This window comes from Cupressus sempervirens, chromosome 11 (assembly GCF_028749045.1).
Source record: "Cupressus sempervirens isolate cs-2001-9-10 chromosome 11, ASM2874904v1, whole genome shotgun sequence".
Taxonomy (NCBI): Eukaryota; Viridiplantae; Streptophyta; class Pinopsida; order Cupressales; family Cupressaceae; genus Cupressus; species Cupressus sempervirens.
In genome coordinates this window covers 538037017-538063503 of record NC_143128.1, presented here as the reverse complement: position 1 = coordinate 538063503, position 26487 = coordinate 538037017, and the positions used below count along the sequence as shown (strand labels likewise).

Below are 26487 nucleotides of genomic sequence, written 5' to 3'. Positions count from 1 at the left end.
TCCTTATTTAGCTCCTTCGCATGCTAATAGGCTCTGTATAGGAGAATCTTGCATGCTTCCCCTAGGTCCAAGAATGTGGATGTTGATGTCTCTTCGACTATTGTTAGAAGCAACAAATGTCCACCTCTATCACTTCCCCAAACTAACGTTTGAGAGTTTGTGTAGAGTCCAACCCAACTCTTTCATTTGTTATTTGGTTCTATTTATTGACTCATGTACAACTATTTCTATCCATTGGTTGTGTAACTTCTCCATTGTATATAACCATCTTGACCCTGTTTTGCCTTGCCTTCTAGTTTTTGCAATTTTGTAAGAGGTCAAGACCCTAGTTTACCATTTTCTTTTCTTTGTTCTTTTGTTGTCTCTTTTTCTACAAAGCTTTAGAACTTTCAAAAACCATTTTATTTTAATAAAAAATCATTAAAATTTTGATTTGTTCATGTCTTTTCCCTTAAACCTCTTCCCCACTTATATGCTTCTCACATTCTTGCCCTATCACCTGCCCTCGCATTTGGGTAGAAACAAATAATCCATGCTACACTGCATACATAGCTCACTCATATTTAAGAAATCAAAACATAATCCCTATAGATATACACATTTCAGAACATACACATCTCAACAATGGAATAGAGGTGTTCTTTTTGTGTATCTATGTTCAGCAATATTCTAATTTATCTACAAGTTTCACATATCTGAAAACCTAAGTTGCTAGTTCGGATTTTGGTACAAATGGTTTAAAATTCAGATTCGAAAATCGTACAAACATTTTTTTTTGTTTAGATTTAGTTTCGTTCATATATATATCGTCGTGACTATATAAGCTATTTGACATTAATAAGTTTTTTCCCCTCATTTTAGGGGTGACATGTCAAAGAAAAAAAAACTTCAAAAATATTGAAACAAAAGTCAAATTTGTTGCGCATTCGTATGCCTGTAGTCAAACTAGTTCCAGGACTCGGCAAAAACAATGAATTTGAGGAAAGTTTGTCCACAACTTTTTCAAATTGGCGCTGACTTCGAACTGTTTTCAAACTACACCTGACTTCGCGACAAACCGAATTTCAAATTTGATTCACTGAGTGACATGGTAACTTGCCCAAAAATAAATTAAAAATTAAGTTATCGCTTCGTACAATTTAGATTCAAGTCCAAAAAAAATTAGGTTGGGTTTGAGTTCAATTTCGATTTGTTCAAAAAAATTAGGTGGGTTTGGGTTCAATTTCAGTTTGCTCAAAAAATTTAAGTTGGGTTTGGTTCAATTTTGGTTTGTTCAAAAATTCTAGGTTAGATTTGGGTTCAATTTCGGTTTGTTCAAAAAATTTAGGTTGGATTTGACTTCAATTTTGGTTTGTTCAAAAAAATTAGGTTGGATTAAAGTTCAATTTCGATTTGTTCATACAATTTTTTTTTTAAATATATGCTTATTAAAATATACTACAGCAAATAAGTCCATACATCACTATGTTAGTGTCATGAGTTTGACCATACATCACTATGTTAGTGTCATGAGTTTGAATGCTTTTGTGCATTTTTCAGTTTCCAACTATGTCGTGAATTTCTAGTTTCCAAAAGATACAACTTTGTTGTGAGTTTCCAACAGTGTGAATGCTTCCAGCTTTGACATTAAATGCTTCCAAGTTCCAACTTTATCGTGCATGATAATAAATTTCAACTCTATCCTATCGTGAATACTTCCAACTCTGTCATCATGATTATAAGTTTATAACTCAATAAGTTCTGTCATCATTTATAGGTTTATTGGAATAAAAATCAAATTCGATGCACATTTGTTCGCATGTAGTCAAAGTTGTTCCAAACTCGACAAAAAACAACGAAGTCCTTCCAAATTTGTAGCAAATTCCTCCAAGGTCCTATTGAGCTAGTTAGCCACAACTTTCTCAAACTGCCGCCAACTTCAGACCAATTTCGCACCACCCGACTTCACGACGAACCCAATTTCGAATTTGACTTTCACTGTGCAAATATGGTAAACTTGGACCCAAAAAAATCAAAATCTTAGCTCTAATTTCTGCAGTATAGTTTCTTCCATGTTCCAGCACTTTTATTCATAAATTAACATCCCCACATGGACAAGCATAGCTTAAGGGAATTCTTCCTATTTTCAAAATCTACAAACCGCCTACAATAGAAATTAAAATTAGAAAACAAAAAACAAAATTAATTTAAATAAATATAAATATATTACCCTCTGCAATGGTATTGGTGATGAATATCTAATCTAGAGGGAGAAACGTAGACACCCTCAAAGCAATTTATTTCCACTATTAACCATGTTGTCAAAGTTCGTGTTAACCAAATCAGACATTAAAAAAAGCTAATAGCCATGTTATCAAGTTCATGTTAACTAAATCTGACATTACGAAGAAACAAAAAGCACAAAAAACAAAAAACAAAAAAATCTCCATCCAATGCCCGCACAAACCACACATAAATGTCCAATGTCCACACAAATTAAAATTGGCATTACCTTTATTAAATAAAAAAAAAAAAACCATCTCCTATGTTCCTACATTAAAACTGTACACTGCAATCATCATCATTTCACACATCTAGCAATAGGATACACAATGATTCTTAAGGGGCGTCCCAACTCCTAACAATGGGATAGAGATTTTACATCACCCACGGTATGTGCATAGCAAGTTACACCGGGATGCAGGGAGAGAGCGGCCTCAATTTGGGGACGGCTGGGTACAGATTACATACTATATACATGGTATTTAAAATGCTAGCTATGAAAACATGTAGAACAATTTAAGACATAAAGATGTCAAATATTTATTTTATATAAATTTAAATACTTGAACATTGCATTGAACATAGAACATGAAAGTGGAATATTGAATGAAAAATATTAAAACTTTAAATTCTTAAATGAGCAAATGGAAGAGTTCTACTTCTATTATATAAATTATAAATAGTAAGTCATAGATATCACAAGTACGATTATCTCATCATAAAGAGTATTACATTGACCAGCATGATATGATATTAATTTGGGGATGGTGGGGGACAGGACTACATACTATATATGTGGTACTTAAAATGCTAGATATGCAAACATGTACAACAATTTAAGACATAAAGATGTCAAATATTAATTTACTAAAATTTAAATACTCGAAGAGTGCATTGAACATAGAACATGAAAGTGGAACATTGAACAATATATATTAAAATTTTAAATTCTTAAATGGGCAAATGGAAGAGTTCTACTTCTATTATATAAATAATAAATACTAAATAGTAAGTCATAGATATCACAAGTATGGTTATCTCATCATAAATATTATTACATTGAGCAGCATGATACGATATTCAATACAACAAAAAATATATTTTTTTATAAAAATTATGCAACAAAAAAAAAAATTGGACATAGGAAGCCATCCCTTGGAGGGGTCAAGCGACCTGTTCCCGTCCTCCTGTCCACTTGCCTCAGGGGATGTAGGGACGTCCCCCGTCTCCACCAGAACAGCAGCGGACTGGTGGCCCGCTGGAGACATTGGAGTTTTCTAATTGTTTACTCTTCCCATCGATAACAGGTCAAGACCACCTATAAATCTTGTAAAAGATCCAACGCTTTGTTAATAACATGTATGAGTAGTCATTTAATGTATGGTGACATTTTGCTCTTTAGTCACGTTCAGCAATTTGTTTGTTTACATACACGTATTGTTTCAGGATGAAAAAAATGGATTCCCATTTCTTATTTCTGCATTATACTTTGCTTCCACATACCAACAATTTCAATGATAACTAGAAGTTAACTTCAACCCATAAACATAAATAACCTGAGATAGTCTCTCTTATGTTTATAATCTACCAAGGCATAGGTAATCAATATCTAATCTAGACAAGTAGTACTAATGCAAGAAGACGTGTTCATAACCTCAAGCAACATATCTTCACCATCAGCTATGGTCATGGAACCCATGTTGACTAAACATGCAAATAAAAGTAAAAAAATTGTTTGTTTCCTCATTAATTTAAACAAAAATTTTGACACCCATGTTGACAGTTGTCATATCAGTAACAGAACTGAAAATGGGTGCATAAAATATATGCACTCATTTAACTTACATACAATACAATTTATCTGTTCCATAAAGAAATTCATCATCAGTTGCTTAAGGCAAACACAAGATTTAATGTGAGAAATTTTTAAGGCTTGAATCAAATTTTGGACAAGGGCAGTAGTATGCACAATGTCTGATGCTCTGCGAGGTAATATACATTGCAAGTCTTTAACAATCCAGACTCCATATACACAATTTGTATTCCCAAAAAGCAGCCCCTGTTCTTGCTAAATAAGCACAGTAATAAAAATCCTAAAACCCTCAGCACACACACAAAGCCTTGCAGGAACAATGGCCATGGAACAAAATAATTTAATAGGTTATTTTTCCTGCCTTGCTACAAGTTGGAACAAGTAACTAAGGAAGATACTTTGTCTGTATTTTTACCAAATATTGTCAAGGCTGCTCGGCATGAACTACACTAACTTTGCTACCAGATGCTACCTACCAGTCTGTTCTCTAGTTCCTCGTGCTGCTTCTAGGCATTCCTTTGCCCTGTGAACCTTTGACTGAAGATAAAAACTTCCCGACTTAGCATTCCTTTCAAAAAGAGTATCATATTTCTGCAACAAAGGCATGTAAAACAAGCATTCATTCGACTGTGCAGCAGCAGAAAAATATTAACAGTTCTATAAATATTGACACTGTTATCTCCAGAATGTTCAATAACAAATCCAAGTTCTAACCAAAAGCGAAATTCAGGCCTGTAAAGGTGAACCATAAAACAAAACTACTGCAATTGATTAATAGAAGTGTTCAAATAAATATTCAATAAATTTACCGTAAATGCATACATTCATTTTGCATGTCTCATAAGATGTGTTTAATGCGTGTCAATATTAAATCAACAAGAGTTTGCTACTAAGTTCAAGGGAAAATGCATTGTTAGGACATAAGGTCTGTCATATTTGTTAATGTCTAATTATCACGTGAATAGGACTTTCCAACTAACCTGCAAAATATCTTCCCATGAAGATTGTTCACCAACACCTAAAATTTGTCTGGCTTCCTGTTCCGTCATGGTTTTACTGGTTTTACGAACAACATTCTGCATTGCTTCTTGAGCAACACCTGTCTTTGAGGCATCTGAAAAAATTCTATGCTTAAGTTAGAATTCAAGATGCATACAACAGATGACTATGTGCACCAATCAAATCTTAAGGTAAACAAGAGTCTCAAACTTGTAACATGAACAATCTAATAGCTCAAATAGTCAAACTACCCAAAAATAGTAGGAATCTCCTCATCTTTACACTAATTTAATTCCACAAGTTTAGCTGACAGCATAATTATGATCTTAAGAAGCCAGACACCTATTTCATCTTAATGATCATATCAAACCCACATGACTCTGCTATTGATTATAATTACAAATCAGATGACCCATGATTAGAGTTGGTCCAAGCAAAATTAAGCAAACAAAAAAGGAATAAAAGAGAGAAAATAGGATAGAAGTGATTGTATGAACATTCGTTGTATAATCATCAGTTTATATCAAGGTGTCACCCAAACCAATAAACACTCAGTAATCAAATGATATTTGCCTATTGCTGAAAAACAACTGAAATGGCTTGCTTTATGCCCCTTGTAAGTGACAATCATATCATATTAATATTGAATTTATCAATTTAAAAAGATGGCAACACTTAAACTTTGACACCAAGTCTTGTAAACTGTCTAAATCTCCTCCTTTTATTTTATCTACAATTTCCTTCAGTGGGTGCATGCAGAGATTCATCAGAGGCTCAAAACCAAACCAATAAACAAATATTATGACAATTATTACCACAAAAAGAATTTTGAAGATTGAAATTGATAAACTAACATGATAACAAAATTAATGTGCCAATCAAACCTATATTTGCTTTGTAGTCAAATGCCATTTGCAAAATGCTGTAAGAACAACTAAAATGGCTTGCTTTCTACCCTTTCAAACTGGAAACCAAACCCGTATTTGATACTAAAATCCTTAATTCAAAAAGATGGCAATGTTTGAAATTCAACTCTATATTCTCTCAAACTGACATCCATTCAGGTTGTCTGGATAGATTTTATTAGTATATGATATATAATTCAGGGTCAGCAACAAACACATCAACCAAGATGCATACAAAATAAGCACTGAATCTTACTTGCAAGAGCTTGCCGGTAAGCTTGAACTAGAGCCCTTGCCAAAACTCCTGAGCCCATCACAAGCAAATTTGCCAGAATTTTTGCAGCCTGTGTACACAATATGTAATTTCAGAAAACAGCTAAACAGAAAATTTTCAAGCTACTTTGCTCTTTACTGCAGTATGCTCCAAAAGAGAAACATGTCATGATGTAAGAGAATTGTGTTGAATGACACCAATATAGTTTATGAAACAATGTAAAATACTATTGTCTTACACAGTTGGAAAACTCGCCAAGGTCTGAAAAATAAATTTGGGGAAAACTCGGCCAGTTTCCAACAAAAACTTGGCAACTTAAAAAATTGTTTAAATTTAATTAGAAATGCATTTTTTTGCAAAATTCAATGAGAAGATACATCCAATGAGTCAATAAATGAGAACACAAAACAAAACAAGCTTAGTCTAAATATATTTATAGACAAAGTGGGTACAAAATCACATTCTCCTAAGGAAGACTCATGGCTGGAAGCAAAATAGTAAATAATTTATGTAAAACTAAAAGTAAATACATCATTTCAATTACATCTTCGTCTTCTCAGTTATAATAAAAACTAAGGGATAAGTAGAACTAGAGGGTCTAATCTTAGAAGTCTGGAATGGCCATGATTGCCTTCTTGTTCGGTATGTCTAACTCAATTTGTGGCTTCTCCTGGCACTAGCAGTAACTACTCATTCAACTCAATGTCATCCAGCATGAAACCAAATCCACCCCCTCCTCCATACCCTGCCTCTTCAAATCATTGATGTCATCCTCTCAAAAAGTCCTCTCCAAACCTGCTGCAAATGTGCTTCAAACCTGCCTCAAGTCCACTTCAATCGATCAAAAATAGTTTGCAAGTGTTTGGAAGACTTTACCCCTTTTAGCAAAATACAAGTGAAGAAATGAGAAATGAAACTGATTTGGGCCCTTTTTTGCCTTTAACTGCTGCTATAAAACTATGACTGAGTTTTTGTTACTCGACAAGTTCTTGCCAAAAATCCTGCAAGCTTTTGGCACTAGTAAAAGTCATAAAAAACTTGCCAAGCCAGAAAATTCGGCCAGTTTTTGCAACTCGGAGAGTACTCTGCCAGTTGTCTGCCTATGGTCTCACATTCTATTAGGAGTGGGGTATGAAAAAGATTTTAATCCTAATGTGATCATCTCTTTCTAATCCTTTCCGGGTAAAACAAAATCCATATGGAGCCTCAAAGGGGACAATTGAGAGATAAATTCCATAGAGGTGAAAAAGGATTCTGACAAGAAGGATATTAGCAGCTATTTGAACATCCTGACACAAAAGCTAAAATATAGTCAAATCTGTTGTGATCAAAGAGCATGTGCAATATGATTCAATAGCTTCCATTAACAATATCCTATTGAAAAGAATAGTAAGAATATTAGAAATGTCTCTGGAAAGTGAGAGGTGAATATAATGGTATCCATGTCATCCCAATTTGGAGAGTCTCTGTCACCAGGTTCATCTGCCTATAGTCATTGATTCAGCCTAGTTATTTCTTAAGGAAATATTAAATATATACCATAAATTAGCCTTCGGCTCACCTCAGTGAACTTTCTAGGTAGGCAGATAATATTTGATTGACTAAGTTTGCTCATTGCAGGTACAGGATATGCTCGTCTACTCAGATTGTGTTTCTATTTGATCATTGCAGGTATGGGATATGCTTGTCTACTCAGATTGTGTCTCTATTTGAAATGCTGAATCATTACCCCCTGTTAAACCTCATAACAAAGCAATCTTGAAATGTGACCCCTACGGAGATTTTGGCAGGTACATAGAAATTGCAGCAGATTGGCAAACCATAATATGAGAAATCAGGAAATAATAGGGCAAATTTCAGATTTTAAGTAAAACATAAAAATATGTAGAGAAATGGAAAAAACTACATTTTCTTGAAATTTTAAGGCATTTCATAGCATAAAGATATGGAGCAAATAAAATAGAGTTTAAACCATGAATTGTAGAAAATAGATTTTTGTTGTTTATAACTTGATATTCATATCAGTGATTACATAGGCAAATATTCAGTTTGTAGTCACCAAAGACACCAAATAGTTGTCAAAGTCTAAGATAAAATATTAGTCAAGTCTATAAAGTAACTGAAATCAAAATCCTACCTTAAGGAATTTAGTAAAAGTGAAACCCATTTTGAAGTGATCCAAGATATTAGGATCAACCACGGACAGTACATCCAAATATAACCAATATCATAAAATAATAAAGTGCAGAGAAGAGAACACAAAACACAAAGATTTAACATGGTTCGCCCAATCCATAGGCTATGTCCACCAACAGCAAGTCCAATATTATATTATCCAATGATTACAACCTAATTACAACCCGTAATCCATTCCAGCTCAATGCTGTTGCAAGAAGCTACAATCTCATCATACATTATAAAATCCCTAACCCTAAGGCATTTTATCCAAGCTTTTGATACTTACAAAATTAGGGCTAGAATAAGTTGTCCAATAGAAAAAGATAACAGCCGATGCCTTTATAATAGTCAATTCACTTTAAGCTTCAGGGGCACAGCCCCCAAAAATCCTCGCGGGGGCGTTGCCCTTCAACCCCACCCTGTACTACGATAGGGAGCACACCTAGGGCGCTGCCCCCAAACCCCTATAGTAATAATCTGAAGAGAAATCACGTCGAATAAAGTGAGAAATTAACCTTATAGTCTAATTAGGCTCCACACCAATAACCTCTCACTTGGAGACTAATCATAGCACTACTACACCTGTAGCTCCCACTGGAATATCAAACCAGCCTGGGGTTTGTTGTTCCTTCATTCTATTCAGTCTTAAAGACCAACTGAGGCTGAAGAGGAGTTCAACTTCTCCCTTGTTACTACCTTGGTAAACATATATGCCCCCAAAACCTAGTAGTAATAATTTGGGGAGAAATTGCGCCAAATAAAGTGAGATAAATTAACCTCTGAGTCTGATTAAGCTCCACATCACAACACGAGATTTTCATTGAGATTAAGGGAAGGAGTTTTCTAGGGGTACTTCAATTTGAGAACGCTAATCAAATCATATTTCACAATTGCAATAATTTTTGCAATACTTTATATTCAAAAGGCAATTTGTAATTCCTTTTTATGGGGTAATATTATAGAAAAGCCAACTGATTCGTTTAAGTATAAGATTACCAAGTCATTGGCTTTGGCAATACCTAGCTTGCAACCACTGTTTTAGGTGGAGACAAATGTTAATGATTATGTGTTGGAAATTGTTTTATTACAAATTATCATTAAGATTTACTTCATGGAGCACTTCGGATATATTACTCGTATAATGAATTGTATGACTTTGTTTGAGCAAAAAATGTGTATGAAGTATAAATTAAAAATAGATATATTAATTACAAATTAAAAATATTAATTTTATTTTAAAAATTACCTATATACATTATAAATTTGCATTATTTATAATCTAAAATTAATTATATAAGTATTAATATATATTAATAGTGCATTATAGTTTAAATTTTATAACTATTTTGTAAGATTAATTAATGAACTCTAGCTGGTTGTTTCTTCCCCATCAAAGCGCCATATATGGTAGTGCATGGTATACATTAAAAGTATAACTACTATGCACACTTCACATCCTATACCTTTTATGTGACAAAGGTGTCCACGATCCTTGGTATAAGAACCATTATAATCAATTAGATGTCAGAGTATTGGAAAATGACAAGTGGGTAAAACAAAATGCAAAATATCCATAATGGGAACATGCAACCATTATTGAAAAAATTCAAGGTGGTGGAAGTTTTAAATGGAGGTGTCACAAGTGTCTAATTGATTATACTTGTTCTTATACTAGGGTTCATGTACATCTTTTGTCACATAAAAGGTGTGGAATGTGAATTGTGCCTTGGTCCAAAGGTTGATGGTCAACCAAGGAAAGGATTGTTCAAGGTATTGGAAATTTCAAATGGAGGTGTCGCCAGTGTATAATTGATTATAATAGTTCTTATACCAATGGACACCTTTGTCACATACAAGGTACAAAATGTGAAATGTGCCCTAGTCTAAAGGTTGATGATCAACCAGGGAAGGGATTGTTCAAGGTGGTGGAGGTTTTAAATGGAGGTGTCACGAGTGTATAATTTATTATAATAGTTCTTGTAACAGGTTTAGTGGAGACCTTCGTCACATAAAAGGTACACGATATGAAGTGTGCCCTGGTCCAAAGGTGCAACATATCAAAAAGAAGAAAATGAAGCTAATAATCAAGTTCAAAAGTCAACACAAAGGTCATGTCTTAATAGACGACCTTTGCATCCAGCTTCAGGAACATCTACTAGTCACAAGAGGATACAGATCAGAAAATTACAAGTTTGGGACCTCTTGAAAAAGCATTTAATTTGCAAAGTCAAGAGGATACAGATCAGAAAATTGCAAGTTGTCTATATGAGAACGTAATTTGATTTAATGTGGTTCACTCCTCATATTGGCAATAGATGCTTAGGTCTATTAATGAAGACCAAAAAGGGTACAAAAGCTCAGGGTAGTACAAGGTTCATACTACTCTTTTGACTCAAGAAAAAGATATTATTGATAGACAGTTGCAAGTGATCCAAGATGCATGGAAAATTTCAGGGGTTTCCATAATTTGTGATGGATGGAAGGATGCTAGAAATAACTAATCAATGTGGTTTCAAATTCCAATGAGCCCAAAGGGGGCAATGTTTTTGAGAGTTGCGGAATGCAAGGCTGAAGACAAGATACACAGTTTATTACCAACATTCTCATTGGAGCAATTGAATCTGTGGGACCAGAAAGTGTTATTCAAGTGATCATGGATAATGCAAAAGTATTTAGAGCAAATGGGTTGGTCATGGAAGCAAGATATCCAAACATTTGGTGGATGCCTTGAGTAGTTCATTCTTTGAATTTGATATTACAAAAAATTGGCAAAAATCATGGATACAAAAGATTTAGGTAAAAGCCAAAGAAATTCAGATGTTTACTTGTAATCATCACATATCACAGACCATTTACCAACAATTTCCAGCAAGCTGGAGTTGCAAAAGGTAAATTTCTTTTGTATTAAAAATATTCAAATATTTTTTTATTAAATGTTTTTATTGAAATGTATGTAAGATTTATATCTTTTTGAAAATTATTATTTTTTGATTGAAGGTGGTTGAGACACGCTTTGCCACACACTACATTGTTCTTACAAGCCTTAAATAGTATGGTAACTACTCGCACTTGGGTAGTATGGAGACAATCACAAACAGATAGAGCAAATAATATCAGAACATTAATTCTTAATGATGACTGGTGGGCATTACTATCTTTCACTGAGCCAATATACACTTTCATCTGTCAGGGTGATATTGATAAGCCAATTTTACGTGACATCTATGATTGCATATAGATACAATGGTGGAGCAAGTTAGAGATATTATTATAGCAAAAGAACAAGATCCCTCTGAATTTTTTTTATAAGCAAATGTACGAGGTAATAAAAAAAAGGATAGGATTATGTGCAAAAATGGCTCTGCATAATCTCAATTTCGATAGACAATGATGGGATCGGCAGAGTTGGTTCTTCAGACAAACTAGATATGCATTTGGACTTTCTGCAATCAGCTCAGGCAATAGTGCCCCCCCTCCATAGCTGCCCGATGACACTGGCTGGACTATCGTGAAACCAAGAAAACGATTAGTGCAGAAAGGATAAGCCCTGAAAGAAAAGGGGGCTTTAGGAACCCCAGGGAATCTGACACTCAGCCTTTGCAGAGAGAGAATAAATTTGAGATCCAGCAAAAAGCTCAGTGCTCTCTAAAACCAATTCCCCAGATGAATTCAACCCGAAATGCACGGAGACAATCTCAGTTTAAAAATTCTCAGAGATCTAAGCATATCAATGATAATAATAATCAACCCAAGGCTCCCAGTAAGAATTGGATGGGTTAGGCAGAACAATGGGCTAAGTCAATATTCTCAGGATAAAGCCTCTGTTAGTAAGAGAATCTTACAAATTCAGAACAGCCTGATTGAAAGAACACAAGACTTGTGGATCTTCTAGGATGTATGCTGGCTGGAGCGGCCTGATCGAGCCCAAATTTTTGGGCCTCCATTTGAACATTTTCTCATTCCTTTTACTTGAATTAATGTTATAAGTTATGTCATAGATTTGTTTTCAGTCTACTATGAAGATGGAACTAACAATCACTCCAGATTTTCAATGGGATGAAAACACTCATGGATATATTGAGCCTTTCTAGATTATGATGGAAGACAATGAAGAGAAATATCCACCTCCAGCTGAATTACTAGATTCACAGCCACTTCCTATATCTACATTAAAAGACCTTTCATATGAAGCTCTGCATCAGCAATTCAGGCACTTCAATCCTATTTATATATAGGAGTTATGCTGACAAGATGAAGCTTCATTGTGATTATTGAAGACACATCCAGTCATCCTGTACATTCATGGCATTGAGAATTTCATATATTGGTTTACTCACAGAAATGATGTAGCTGATCAAGATAAATGGGCAAGGTGGTTATCTTGTGAACATGTATTACACACATATGAGGTACAGTTTCACACTGCAAATGTTGAAAGGAAAAATCAAACACCAAAGATCATGGAGCATTATTCTTACCCCAGATCATACAGAAGGCAGCGTCCAGATCATAAATTATCAATCACACCATAAAGTATTCGATATCACATAAAATGTATTTAGAGATTAGCTGTGGAAAATCCAAGTCAATAGAAATTTACATAAGCACGGAGTATGTATCACGATGAGGATAAGGAGTCCAAAGGAACCTTGTTGTTATCTGGCAAATTCAACAAAATTCCTATATCATTGTACGGCATGAACAGAATTGATATCTCATCAAAGGATGTGTCTAACATTGAAGGCCTGATAGCAATGAAGCCAAACATATTGCTGAAAATGATTTCATTTTGGGTCGGGTCAAATATTTGATGCACCATGTTTTGGCAAATCGATACAAATCAAGGAGGCTAGTGTGCAGCGTTTGATGTTCAAATTGGTTCCTTGACAAATTTCGAATCGTATGTGTATGAAGCCATCTAGAAGAGCCAATCATTCAACATACAAAAGCAACATGAAACGGTCATGATCCTTGTTCAAAAGGGAGTGGAACAATTGCGATTGAGAGAATATGTGAAGAATTTGCCCATAACATATAACGGTGGCATAGAAATGAAAGAATCATCAAGCACGAGATGGACTGAAGAAGCCACATTATAGATGCTGTCGGAGTTTTTGATAAATAAAATAAATAAATAAAATCCATAAATAAATAAATAAATAAAATGCACTATGATATATAGCAAGCCACGTGAGCGCACAGGTTTACAAATCCTTTAGTTTATAATCATCTAGTGGCCCATGAATACACTAGTTATTTGCATTTCAAAGAGGAGCCATCTAGAGTCGTAGGGCTCTAGCCAAATAACAGATAGTAATATTTCAAAGTTCATTTGATAGAGTTAAAACTATGATTATCAAAAATTGTTTACTTTGGAAAAGATGTGACTTTGTTATGAAAAGTCACTTTCTTTTATATTTTCAAATATAAATATGGAGCAATGGTGAGAGGTAAAACAGATTCAATATTTGGAAGATTCATATTCTACAAAAATTATTTTATATTATTTGTATGGAGGGAAAAGGAGCTCAATATGACTTTATAATGCAAATTCAATTATTTTATTTTTATAATAAATTAAAATGTCTTTTGTTTATTTTTAAATGGCATGGGGATTTAAAATGCAGATGAATCGTCCTTTGTAATTATTTTTTGAAATTTTGTATACAATTTAAATATCGGATAAGTGGACATGGTCATTTAGCATCTTGAATGTGATCATCACAGATATTCTGAAATATCAAATTGTTTCAATATCTGTGTCTAGTTTGTCTCCCTACCAGAAGAGTTAAAGTTCAATCTGGACTAATTTAAGATTGCACACCTATTTGATCTATGATTCTATCGCATCTTGACTATTTAATTGTTGGAAGTATAAGTCCGTAGAACATTATAAAGTTGTACGTGAAAATCTTCACTGAAATTGACTCTGTTGCCCAAATAAGTTAAAGCACCGGTCTATTGGATTTATATTTTTTAAGTCAGAAAATCTATATCTTTCTTCCTACAAGCATCAAATCCATTATTAAAACCTTATACAATTCAATTATTTAAGCATTCAACATTCAATCCTATTTTTGATCAAGTTCAAGGACTTTGCCAGCCGGAGAACTCCAAAGCTTAAATTCGCTATATGCGTTTCAAAGAGGAGCCATCTGGAGTCGTAGGGCTCTAGCCAGATAACAAATAGTAATATTTCAAAGTTATTTGATAGACTTAAAACTACAATTATGAAAATTTTACTTTGGAAAAGATGTGACTTCATTATGAAAATCACTTTCTTTTATATTTTCAAATATAAATATGGAGTGGTGGTGAGAGGTAAAACAGATTCAATATTCAGAACATTTATATTCTACAAAAATTATTTTATATTATTTGTACGGAGGGATAAGGAGCTCAAAATGACTTTATAATGTAAATTCAATTATTTTATTTTTATAATAAATTAAAATGTCTTGTTTATTTCTAAATGGCATGGAGATTTAAACTACAGATGAATTGTCCTTTTAAATAATTTTTTGAAATTCTGTATACAATTTAAATATTGGATAAGTGGACATGGTCATTTAGCATCTTGAATGTGATCATCATAGATATTGTGAAATATCAAATTGTCTCAGTATTTGTGTCCAGTTTGTCTCCCTACCAAAAGAGTTAAAGTTCAATCTGGACTAATTTAAGATTGTACATGTATTTCACCTATCGCATCTTGATTATTTAATTGTTGGCAGTATAAGTTCGTAGAACATTATAAAGTTGTACGTGAAAATCTTCATTGAAGTTAACTCTGTTGCCCAAATAAGTTAAAGCACTAGTCTATTGGATTTATATTTTAAGTCAAAAAATCTATATCTTTCTTCCTACAAGCATCAAATCCATTATTAAAACCTTATACAATTCAATTATTAAGCATTCAATATTCGATCCTATTTTGATCGAGTTCAAAGACTTTGCCAGCCGGAGAACTCCAAAGCTTAAATTCACTATAGAAAAGCTCTAAACCAAGTGATCAGGTTCGAGGAGAAGGTCTACCCACCTAGGTGTAGCGGAGCCTAAAGTGCAAAGGAATCATAAAGTATTCCCGTTCGTTGGCCAGAACTTATTGTGTAATCCTATTGGAGAAGTGGCAGGCTCTTGGATTTCCAATCTGCGGTTCTGGGAACCAACACGGCGTAGGAAGCCCAATTGAGCAAATAGCAGGTTAGCCTAAAAGAACTTTCAAGAAGAAGGTAGGTATTGTTATTCTTTCAGATAATTTTCTTTTTGAAGCCTGTCACAGTAGGAAACTAAAAAGAAATTTTTATCTGGCAATGCTCCTTGTTTTAAAGGATTACCTTTTACTTGTTAATGTTGTAGCTTCAGTCGAATCAGTTTGATCAAGAGACTAAATTGTTCTTAGTAATTCTGTTTATCAATTAAACATTATTACCACTAATTAATAATGTTATTGATTAACACTTAGGCTGCCTACATGGGACATGTCTCTTATACCCTTATATATATACATTCAGATCTGCACTTGGTAAACACTTAAAGTTACAACAGTGCTATTACATTTGCAGAAATCCTTCTTTAACATGGTATGGTGCAGCTTGGTCTTAGGAATCCTTCTGGTTCGTATGAGACCAGAGTGAAAGATGAGATAGAGGCCTCAATCAACATTCTATTGGTATAGAGTCAACATTTTAGCCATATACAAACAAAGCAACAACTTTGGCAATTTTTGAAATGTTTGTCAAAAAATGTAATTACTTATTTGGGTCAGGTTGGATTGAGATATTCCTCATATACAAGTGAACATAACTGTATTATTAAGTTCAGAGAAAGACAATCTGAGTGTAGACTAAAGCTAGCACTGAAGTGCAGGAAGCATTAGATGACAGATTTAACTATGTGAATATTGATACCTCATTAGAATATAGGTTAGAAGAGATGGCAATGAATATATAAAAGCAACAGTATATATTCTGATAATATGAAAGCAGTGCCTATGTAGCTAGATGACTTTGTTGAGATTATGCAATATACAATGACATGATTATATGAACTTACAAAGGGCAAAGATTACATAGTTTGTGACTTTGTTGGCAGTGATAATCACAGACAAATAAGAGACTATTGACACTACCATACATGTGATCAAAGATAATGAGAAAACTATGCTGATACTGGAAAGCCTCTGTCATAGTGATCAGAAGTGGCAGATTCATTATATTTGAATTCATATGATTTAAGTCACACATCATAGATAAGGTATTCCACATCAAAAGCACCATCTAAGTAATAGAAACTAAAGAAGATATTAATGGTTGATAATTACAGTTGTAAGTTAGCAATTATCCAAAGCATGTCATGTTCAGGAAATAGCGATAGAAAGTATACTGAAGAGCAGATATGAATACCAAATTAATATGTTAATTCATTAATTATAAATGGATAGTGCAAACAAAAGAATTGTGACAAAATAAGCATCGCATTAGAATGGAGTTACGAAGTGTGATCCTATCTTCAACAGTGTCTATCTGACTTTATTGTCAGGACCCAACATTACAACTGAGGAATGATTTAAACTGGGTATCTACTGCAAACAGTGTCTCATTGCATCTCCCAGAAGAAGTAATATCTCGCAGCAGGTCTATATTGCCTCAAATGATAAAATCCAGTGAAAACAGAAGCTAGAAGCCCTGCTTATGATCTGGTTGGTGCATGCTACATATCGCAATAATAGAAACCGTGACTTTATTGGGCGATGTGTGTTACTGAAAAGACACGATAAGTCTTAAGCTTTGAAGGCATCTTGAGAGGCTCAGGTCTGGGGAAAAACATAGATCAATCACCTTTATAGAAATAGACTTGCCAGACAGAACTATGGATTTGCCAGATAATAATTCAATACACACCTGAACTATTAAGTGGAGCCCACATCTGTTGATTGGGAGACTCTTGGATGCACAATAAACCTTGAAAACTGTAAACACACGATCATGAGAATGACAATTATACTTCTCAACAAACTGTTGAACATTGATATAATTGGCATGGTGCGATACAATTTCGAGATACCCTATTCTATGCATCAATCGTGTCCGATACAAACTTGGTCACCATGGACCTATATGGAGGCACTACGCAGGGGAATGGTAGCAAAAAATAATCTATCCACATTCTTGATCCCAATCCTTGGGACAAGTTTTCGGGAAATTGATATAATATTTGGGTTGAAATTTTGTCATATGTAGAAGTGACCACATGTGCAAAATCAAGGAAATCAAGGACACTACCTTGTTGCATACTCCCATCACAAGGATCAAGAGTATTCTTCATAAATCATACATTGATAGGAATCTTTCGTTACAACATCTAAAAAATTTAGACACTTATTTCCCAGCAGAATAATATATATTGACTTCTGCAATTTAGGATTCATTTCATAATCACAAATCTTGCATATATTTGTGCAAAATCATCGAGCTAGTGATAGAAGCTTGGAATGAAATTTGACATATTCACTCAGCAGTTCCCTGAGCATATTAATTGATGTTTGCAAGAATTGTCATTACAAAGGAAGATTTAGTCACACAAGAGTTAACAAATGATAGACTGGGCCCTATATGAATTTGGGAATAGACACATGAATTGTGATCGCAGCATATAAGCTATATATATATATATATCCTTGCATTGATAATTAACATGGGCTTGATAACACAGTCGATCTTCTACAAAATTCAACAATTAGTGTTTGTCAAAACAGAGATGAACTAAGTTGCTGCAATCTTGTCAATAGTTTGAATACAATTTGGGACTTGTACGTCTGAAACGAGGATAGAGCAATTTGTTATTACAACTCAACAAGACAAATGCCACACCATTTGTTTATAAGGCAGCAACGATGAAATTAAAATAATAAGATTAACAGTTTTCTATATGGCAGCAATTATAAAGTCTTAGAACATACAAGGAATGTTAATGCAAGGAGGGAGGAAAGCACTGGTAAAACAAAGAAATGGTTGTATTGTTAATACCACGGGCACATCAAAAGATGTGGTATCATATTAATTCACTTATTGGGATTGGTTACTGATTAAGATTGTGTATCACCAAAGAAGTGATAATCATTATCGATTTTGGAGAAAGCTTAATTAGTTTGATCACCTTCATCGTATGTGCTATGGTTGTCTCAAGCAGTAACAATTATATTCTTCATAAAATGGTGATAAAGCTAAAGTAAAATGTCAAAGTGATCAAACAGAATATAAAAACCTCGAGTGGAATATCATTTTCATCATGGTGCTAATTTATATAAATAAAGTAGCGATGAGCAAGTGAACAAATATAGTCACCACTATTGGGTACATGAATAACACGTTAAACTATTATGCCAAAGGGAGAGTATTACTACTACTAACTAATCATGGGTTAATTCTCCAATGGATTACGATGAAGAATCTTATATCAAATGGTGTAATTATTGACTTATAAATGGGAGATTGGATCATCGTTCCAATCATCGAATCTTTATTTATTTATTTTGAGCTGCTGGCTTAGAGAGCTGCCCAAGTAAAATAACAATGAACCACTGGATTGGTATATGACACAAATGAACAAGATGACGTGGACATTTGAAGCTATGCCCCTCCCTAACACGATAGATTCTTGTAGAGCTCTTGAAATCACTGAAGTGCTTTCCTTGGCAGCATATCATTAGAGAGGAGATATGAAGGCACTCAATCGGTACGAGAAAATACGTAGACAGCGCCATTTGATGAAGTCTTTAGATGGGGAATTCTTGGAACGTTGTCGATTTTCCGGAAACAAGTGTGTACGTAGACAGCGCCATTTGATGAAGTCTTTAGATGGGGAATTCTTGGAACGTTGTCGATTTTCCGGAAACAAGTGTGTTTCGTATATCCACTGACTTGATGCACTTAGTAAATATAGTGACGTTATCTCGCTCTACCTACAATTTGCATTCCTTTGAAATCTTTATTCCATCAACATATATTAATAAGAACTTTGGAGGGTGCCAAGGTTGGCTCTAAAGTGTAAATGCAAAGACTTTCATTCGACTATTCTTCCTACCAAGAAACTGTAGAGGTTAGAATGTTAATATCACATTCAGAGAGGGTTTGATAGCTCATTAGAGGAAACCTTAAACAAGAAGGTCAGAAGGTTGATATCACATTCAGAAAAACTTTGACATTTCATTCAAGGTAACCTTGGACGAAAATGTATTGGAGCTTCAGATGAAAACCACATTGTCAAGAATGTTTCATGTTGCCAAGCTTGGAGATACATCCACAGTTTATTGCATTTACTCACGTTACTATGGAATCAAACAAGTACATTTGTGTACAAGAAACTACTCCAGTGAATAATGTTGTGATCCAAATTTTGACATGGTGTAAATGATCATGTACCAAATGATGAGTCTCTTGTAGCAAGACATTTTCATGATTAAAGGACCATGTACGCTTCCGTAATAGAGGGAGGTAGTTGAGGATTTGTCACAATTATCTTTAAGGATTTTGATCATAGTGATACAAAGGGAGTAGACCATGGAGAGTTGGTTTCATTAGTATTTAGACAAGGCAAATCATCACTAAAGAATAGAAAATCAACATTCTCACCAAGCCTCCTACCAAAGTAAAGTTTGTGCATTTTGAGACTAGCCTGGAGTTGTGGAGAACAAAGCTCTTACTAAGGAGTCTCAACATCAGTGATTACTGAGATGTACTTTAATGTATCCTTCTCTGTAAGAGAAAGAGGGTTGAGGTGAAAGCCCCAGTTCCACCCAATGGGAATATCCATGATGGATTCGCCCTCTAATATGGTTCATGGTGGATATCATGTGAGTTATCGCATGATTCTATAAAAACATCATGAAAGGTGACGATCTTTCATTGATGTTTTGATTGCAATTACTATTGTAAGGTGACAATCTTAACAATAGTTTAACATGTTGTCATGATGGATATCATTTGGTTGATGTCTATAGAGATCATGATAATACATATTTCATAGAAAATTTTGAAATTATCATACTGAAATATGGCATGGTGTATACTGTGAGACATAGTAATGGAGACATCATGTGTAGATATTTTCCTTGGTAGGGATCATAAGACTTGATGCTAGTGCATGTACCAAAGAAAATATAAGTATGATGAATATCATATGGTTGATATTCCTAGTTGAATCATACTTGATGATATTTCTCTCATTACTTGAGGGTATAGTGTATTAATCTTACAAACAATCCTCCCTAGCTAAGAGGGAGTGTTAATGGTGTAGCTTCAGTCGGATTAGTTTGATCAAGAGATTAAATTATTCTTAGTAATTATGTTTATCAATTAAACATTATTGATATCTAATAGTTATTAATTAATGCTATCAATCAAAACTACAATATTAACACTTAGGCTACGTAAAGACATGTCTCTTCTACCCTTATATATATACATTCAAATCTGCACTTGGAAAACACAAAATTACGACATTGCTATTACATTTGCAGCAATCCTTCTTTAACATTACTTTCTTAGATTGGCAACCAAATTTCAATCTGGCGAACTAAAATAAATCTTAAAGTAGATAGGGCAATTGCTACTAAACCTTCCAATAGAACTCCTCAATAAGGAGACCATTTGCAAAATTGGCATAGTATAGGGGAATATGTAGGTCTATTAGAGAAGGAATTCCATGCGGCTAATAATGTAATTATTAAATTAGATATTAGTAGTTTAGTGATTGAACCCAAAAAACTTAAGACCTTGGAGTCTTCCTTTTTAATCAAACCTGGATTCTATGATGATCTACTCCGGTTAGCAGAGGATGAAATAGGTGTCGAGCCTCATATCGGCCTCCCACCAAACAATAATGAGATAAAGATTAAGTTGAATGAGCATCAAGGGAGGTTCATCATATTTGAAAGTGCATTCCTCTTCAATGTCAAGGGAAGTTGAAGGAGAAATAATGGCGGATCAGGATCTGGGGAATTTAGATAGTTAATAGTTAAAAGAGGCATTTATTGAGGAGGAAGCAAGGGCAAGAATATAAGAAAGTGCAAAGGAGCACCCCTCTTTGGATTTAACCATGCAACGACAGGATGGTTGGACATCTCAACAAGAGGAAAGGGATCTAGGAAATAGGGAGAACTACCAAATGGGGATAGATCAAAGAACCTCACAAGGCACGATGGAAATTGACCCTAGAGAACAAGATATAGATGTTATTGAATATAAGAAGTCTCTAGAGAATATCCTTTACCAAGCATAAGTGTTGAAGAAGGCGGTCACTCAAGAATAGGGAAATATAGAGAAAGGCAAGATTTAGTCAAAATGAGCTCTAAATACATCTAAGGAAAACAAGGATGATGAACAAGAGGAAGAAAAGGCAACAAGCAAGGTGGAAAAGGAAGTTGGTAAATCAAAGGAAAAAGTTACTTAAAATTGTATAGAAGAAGGTTAAGAGGATTTAGGAGAATTCTTGGGATTAAACTTGATCTCAGAGAATGATCAGGACAAGAGTTAGGAAGTGCTTCGTATAGTGGTTTCGGTACTCAATGAGGTGGATAAGTTAGGGCCTGAAGTAGATATTGGCCACGAAAAGATAAGGAGATAAAAGTGGGCACTAAGCTCGGCCTTGCCCAAAATGGATAGGCAAAAGAGAAGGTTGATTGTGCTAAGACTTGTACGAGAAGAGGAAGAAAATCTTTAAGTGACTTAGGAAGGAAGATGTGCAGGCAGTAGGTCAAGCTAAGATAACCACAATTTTTGCAAGGAAGGGGAAGTGCCTTCCCAAGGAGCCATGAAGCCCATAACTTGGAATGTTAAGGGCTTGAAGGCCCCTAACAAACAACACTTAATTAAGCGTTCCATGAAGACATTTGAGGCAGACATTATTATGTTGCAGGAAACTAAGAGGAAGAAGACTCTGAGATATTTAAAAGGAGGTAGGGATATGGCAACTGGTAGGGGAGCCAGCAATGGATGCCTTTACCAGATTAGGTATTCTTTGGAACCCTAGAGTGGTGTTTGTGCCTTCATAATCCTTAAAGGTATTCTCTCTACTGTCTAAACTCAAAGAGCCGTGAGAAATGGCTGCAGAATAATGCAGAAATTGACATTTTTTTAGAAACCCTTGCTTGTAACTCAAAATCTACCAAGGTGCAAAGAATAAGACATTTCTCACTCATAAAAACGTTTCAGAACTTCAGACTTGTTGCAAATGAAAAGTAAGATCAAGCTCTAAACAACCATGAAGATTTCAGCTCGTGATAATTCTGTACATGCCCATAACATGCCTGAAAAACAGTAAATTTTGCTGTAGAAACCTAATTTTCAGCCTTTTCAACTTTCATAAACATGCAAGAATGATAAAACTTCCAAAAACTCTATGGATTTGTTTATTTCTAAAAACATGTTTTGAGGCTTTTAATATCCTCAACCAATCCAAGAATTTTTAACTTCCTTTGTTTATACAAAAATATGAAGAGTTGCCATATTGCAACCTTGCCAAAAAAATGACAAACATAGAAAAATTGAAGGAAGCTAACACAAACCTTTTAAACATAGAACCTAGACATCTTATAAGACATAAAAAGCTATAAACAAAATTATAAGACTACCTATTTCCCTCGGTTGATCCTTTCCCATGTTGGCTTTGCCAAACGGGGTCAAACCACAAGATAAGGGCTTATTGACTACAAAACATAAACCAACACTCTCCTTATTTACAAAACACATTAAAAACAAGTTGATAATCATCTTATACTTCCTTGCACTCATTTGGAGATTTGATGAGCACTTCCTCTTGGTGTGTTTCCATGCTTGCCCCTGCATCAGGAAGGTTTTGGATAAGAGCAGAAGATAGGAGCATAACCACCAACCTGCAGTTTATGTTGATCAATATGTATGGCCCCAGTCAAATCCTAGAAAAAAGGACAGGATGGGAAGAGACTTTAATGAAATTTAACCTCAATGAGAAATCAGAAGGACTAGCAAGAAAATTCCAAACTATTGCAGAGTTTAGAGATTGGGTTTTCCAACATGAGTTGATGGAAATAAAGCAAGGGAATGGTACCTATACAAGGACTAGCAGACGCCTAGGATTTAGCAATATAGCAGAAAAACTAGATAGGTTTATCTCAAGAGGAGATTTCGTTAGCTTTGACAAGTTACTAGATTCCTCTATCCTACATTCATCAAGGTCATATCACTACACAGTATCGCTTATGAGAAATGATGGGGGCAAACCTGAAAGGTTCCCCTTCAGTTTGAAAAAAAGTGGTTCAATGTAGAGAACTTCACTGACATTCTGGAGGAATGGTGAAAGGAAGAAAAATTTGAGGGCTCCAAAGCCTTTGAATTTATGTCAAAATCGAGAGCTATGAAAGGAATGTTGAAGAAATGGAATAAGGATTATTTTGGCAATATTTTTTATAACAAATCTCAGATTCAGCGGGAATTAAAGGACCTCGACGAGAAGGCTCTACAAGAAGGATTGGATCTAATAAGCTACACAAAAGAAAAAGTGCTACTCAAAAACCATGAAGATATACTAGCAAACACGACCTATTGGAGATAGAAGTCAAAAGCGATCTTTTGGAAACAACAATCTGGTTGGATGAAGGAGATAAGAATACTTAGTTTATAGTACCAAAGCTCAAAGGAACATTAACCAAATCCGGGACATCAAGAGAAAGGATGGGACAATGCCGGAAGATCCTAAGGGGAGAGCGAACCAAGATGTCAAATACTTTGACTTTTTAAACAATTGGGAAGGATAACAGAAGGATGTGTAGGAGACTATTATCAAAGATATTCCTAAAATTCTTAATGACAACAATAATAAAATTCTAAATGCAAGATTTCCAATGGAAGAAGTAGAAACAGCCCTAAAACAACCTCACCCCGACAAGGCCCCGGGCTCGGACGGGTTCCCAACCTTCTCCTAACAAAAATGTTGGTCCTTCTTAGGGAAGGGAGTAATCGAGATAGTAGAGATTATAAGGATTTAAGAAAATTGTTTAAGAAGTAAATAGCACTTTATTAGTATAAAGTCCTCATTCCTTAAAAAAAAGGCTATTAGTTGGGATGATTTTAGATCTATCTCCCTTTGCAAGACATTATATAAAATTCTAACTAAGACCTTAGCCAATAGACTTAGAATAGTCCTTCCCCTCATTGTCTATGATGAACAAAACTGGTTTGGTCCCAAGGAGATCCATTCTAGATGGACAAACAGTAGATTGGAGATTTCTTTGCCAGTGTCTAAAACCATTTTGTTTTGAAAGCAATATTTTGTTTAACATTATCTTTGAATGATATTAACACCCAAGATATTGATCCTAATTAATTGAGCTCCAGAAGGTTTCTTTGACATCTCCAGAGGCCCAAGGCAAGGTGACACCCTCTCCCCAATTCTGTTCATTATTATGGCAACAGCATTAGGTAGATCATTATCCAAGGCCAAAGATAAAGGAGAGATGAAGGGGAAAATATAAAAAAGCGAGTTGCAAACGACTCGTCAACAATTTGTAGATGATACAATTGCATAGAGTAATGCTGAAATACAAGAGACTAAGAATATAACGACAGTTCTAGAATCATATACACTAGCATCTGGTCAATTTGTAATTAAAGAAAAATCAGGCATTTTCTTTTTTTACACTAAAGAACAGTTGGCAGAAAAAAATTGTCATATCCTAGATTTCAAAAAAGGGAACCTCCCTAGCAAGTATTAGGGAATACCCTTAGACAAAGGATCCAGAAGCAATCAGCATTGGGATGATATTCTAAGCAGAATAGATAAGAAGAAGAAATCTTAGAAAGGCAAATGGTTGTCTTCCCTCCTTAGTGCTCTCTTCCCTCCTCACATCTATCTGATGTCCTATTTCAAATTTTCTTTTGGATGTGAAAAATTAGATTATTCAGAAATTTAGGAATTTTTTTGGCAAGGATCAGCAAATAAAAATCGAGTCTCTTTGTAATATCCCTTTCCGGATATTTTTCTATAAAAAAAACGTGATATAACTTGCAGATTTAATTCTGAACAGTAAACCAATATTCAATATAAATTCCTGAACTTAAATTGATTTCTAATCGACAGATTTACATACAACGAAACCCAAGAAAAGCTTGTTTATTCCTCCAATATTCAGAAAGTACATATACAATCCAGTAGTTAACTTAGATAACCACCAAAGTGTTACTGTATTATACAACAGCAATACAATAACATGCAAATATCCAAATGATCAAATCCTATAAATAGTAAAAACAGTCAGAGTGGCAAATGTAGATAAAACCTGTGAGAAGGCTAGGTTTGCGTCCAACCTTCAAATGTTTCTTCAAGGGTTTGCATCCTCGAAGAAATAACCAGCAACTGTTTCCAGCTCCTAGATTAATATTTGTTTGAATATTATAATCTTCATATCCTCCCAAATGGACCTTGTTGTACCTTTATCACTTTTTCCAATGTGATGCACGCTCTTTTAAGCAATGTGGGATAAAGCACCTTTTTGTCCTTTAGTCACTTAAATGAACATAGTACCTTTTTAAAATAAAGTGACAAATTAAATGAACTTTAAAAGTCACTTAGCTAGTAACCCAAATAATCGTCAAGCATTAAAATAGCTGACCAAACGAACTCGGATAAGCACATGCAATAGCTCGTTGGAAAGCTCTCGACAAGACACTTCCAAACCAATATTGAGATATCAAGAATATTGAGCTCTGTTTACTTACTAAAAATATTAAGCATCTGGACAACCTACCAAAACTGCTCTAATGGGTTTAAAATTGGAAATGTCTACGTCAAATCTCAAACAAATCCCCGTAAAGAACCTTCTCGCCCCCGAAACCTAGGCAAAGTGAGCTGGCAACACTGAATTATAATGTCCCAGCAAAAGGGCACATTACAAAGCCTCCCTTCTCAGATTGCTTGCCCTCAAGCAATCTGCTCATACCTACAAAAATCAAATGCCAAGATCCCATACTCGCCTCGAGAATGAGGTTCTACTCCTCAGTCGATGTTCCCCGGCATGCATC

General features: G+C 34.6%; 1 protein-coding gene across 5 annotated transcripts in view; it reads right to left on the bottom strand.

Annotated features, from left to right (window-relative positions):
- Positions 1–3979: 3979 nt before the first annotated feature.
- The window catches only part of LOC149530753 (mitochondrial import inner membrane translocase subunit PAM16 like 2-like), a 129907-nt gene continuing 107399 nt past the window's right edge, over positions 3980–26487 (bottom strand). For all 5 annotated transcript variants that reach the window (XM_089809746.1, XM_089809748.1, XM_089809747.1 and 2 more), the window contains 3 exons: positions 6236–6323; positions 5056–5189; positions 3980–4666 (listed from right to left, as the gene is read on the bottom strand). In XM_089809746.1, the coding sequence (XP_089665872.1) occupies positions 4544–4666; positions 5056–5189; positions 6236–6323 (345 nt within the window). In that variant the 3' untranslated portion in view covers positions 3980–4543. The remainder of the gene's footprint in view (positions 4667–5055; positions 5190–6235; positions 6324–26487) is intronic.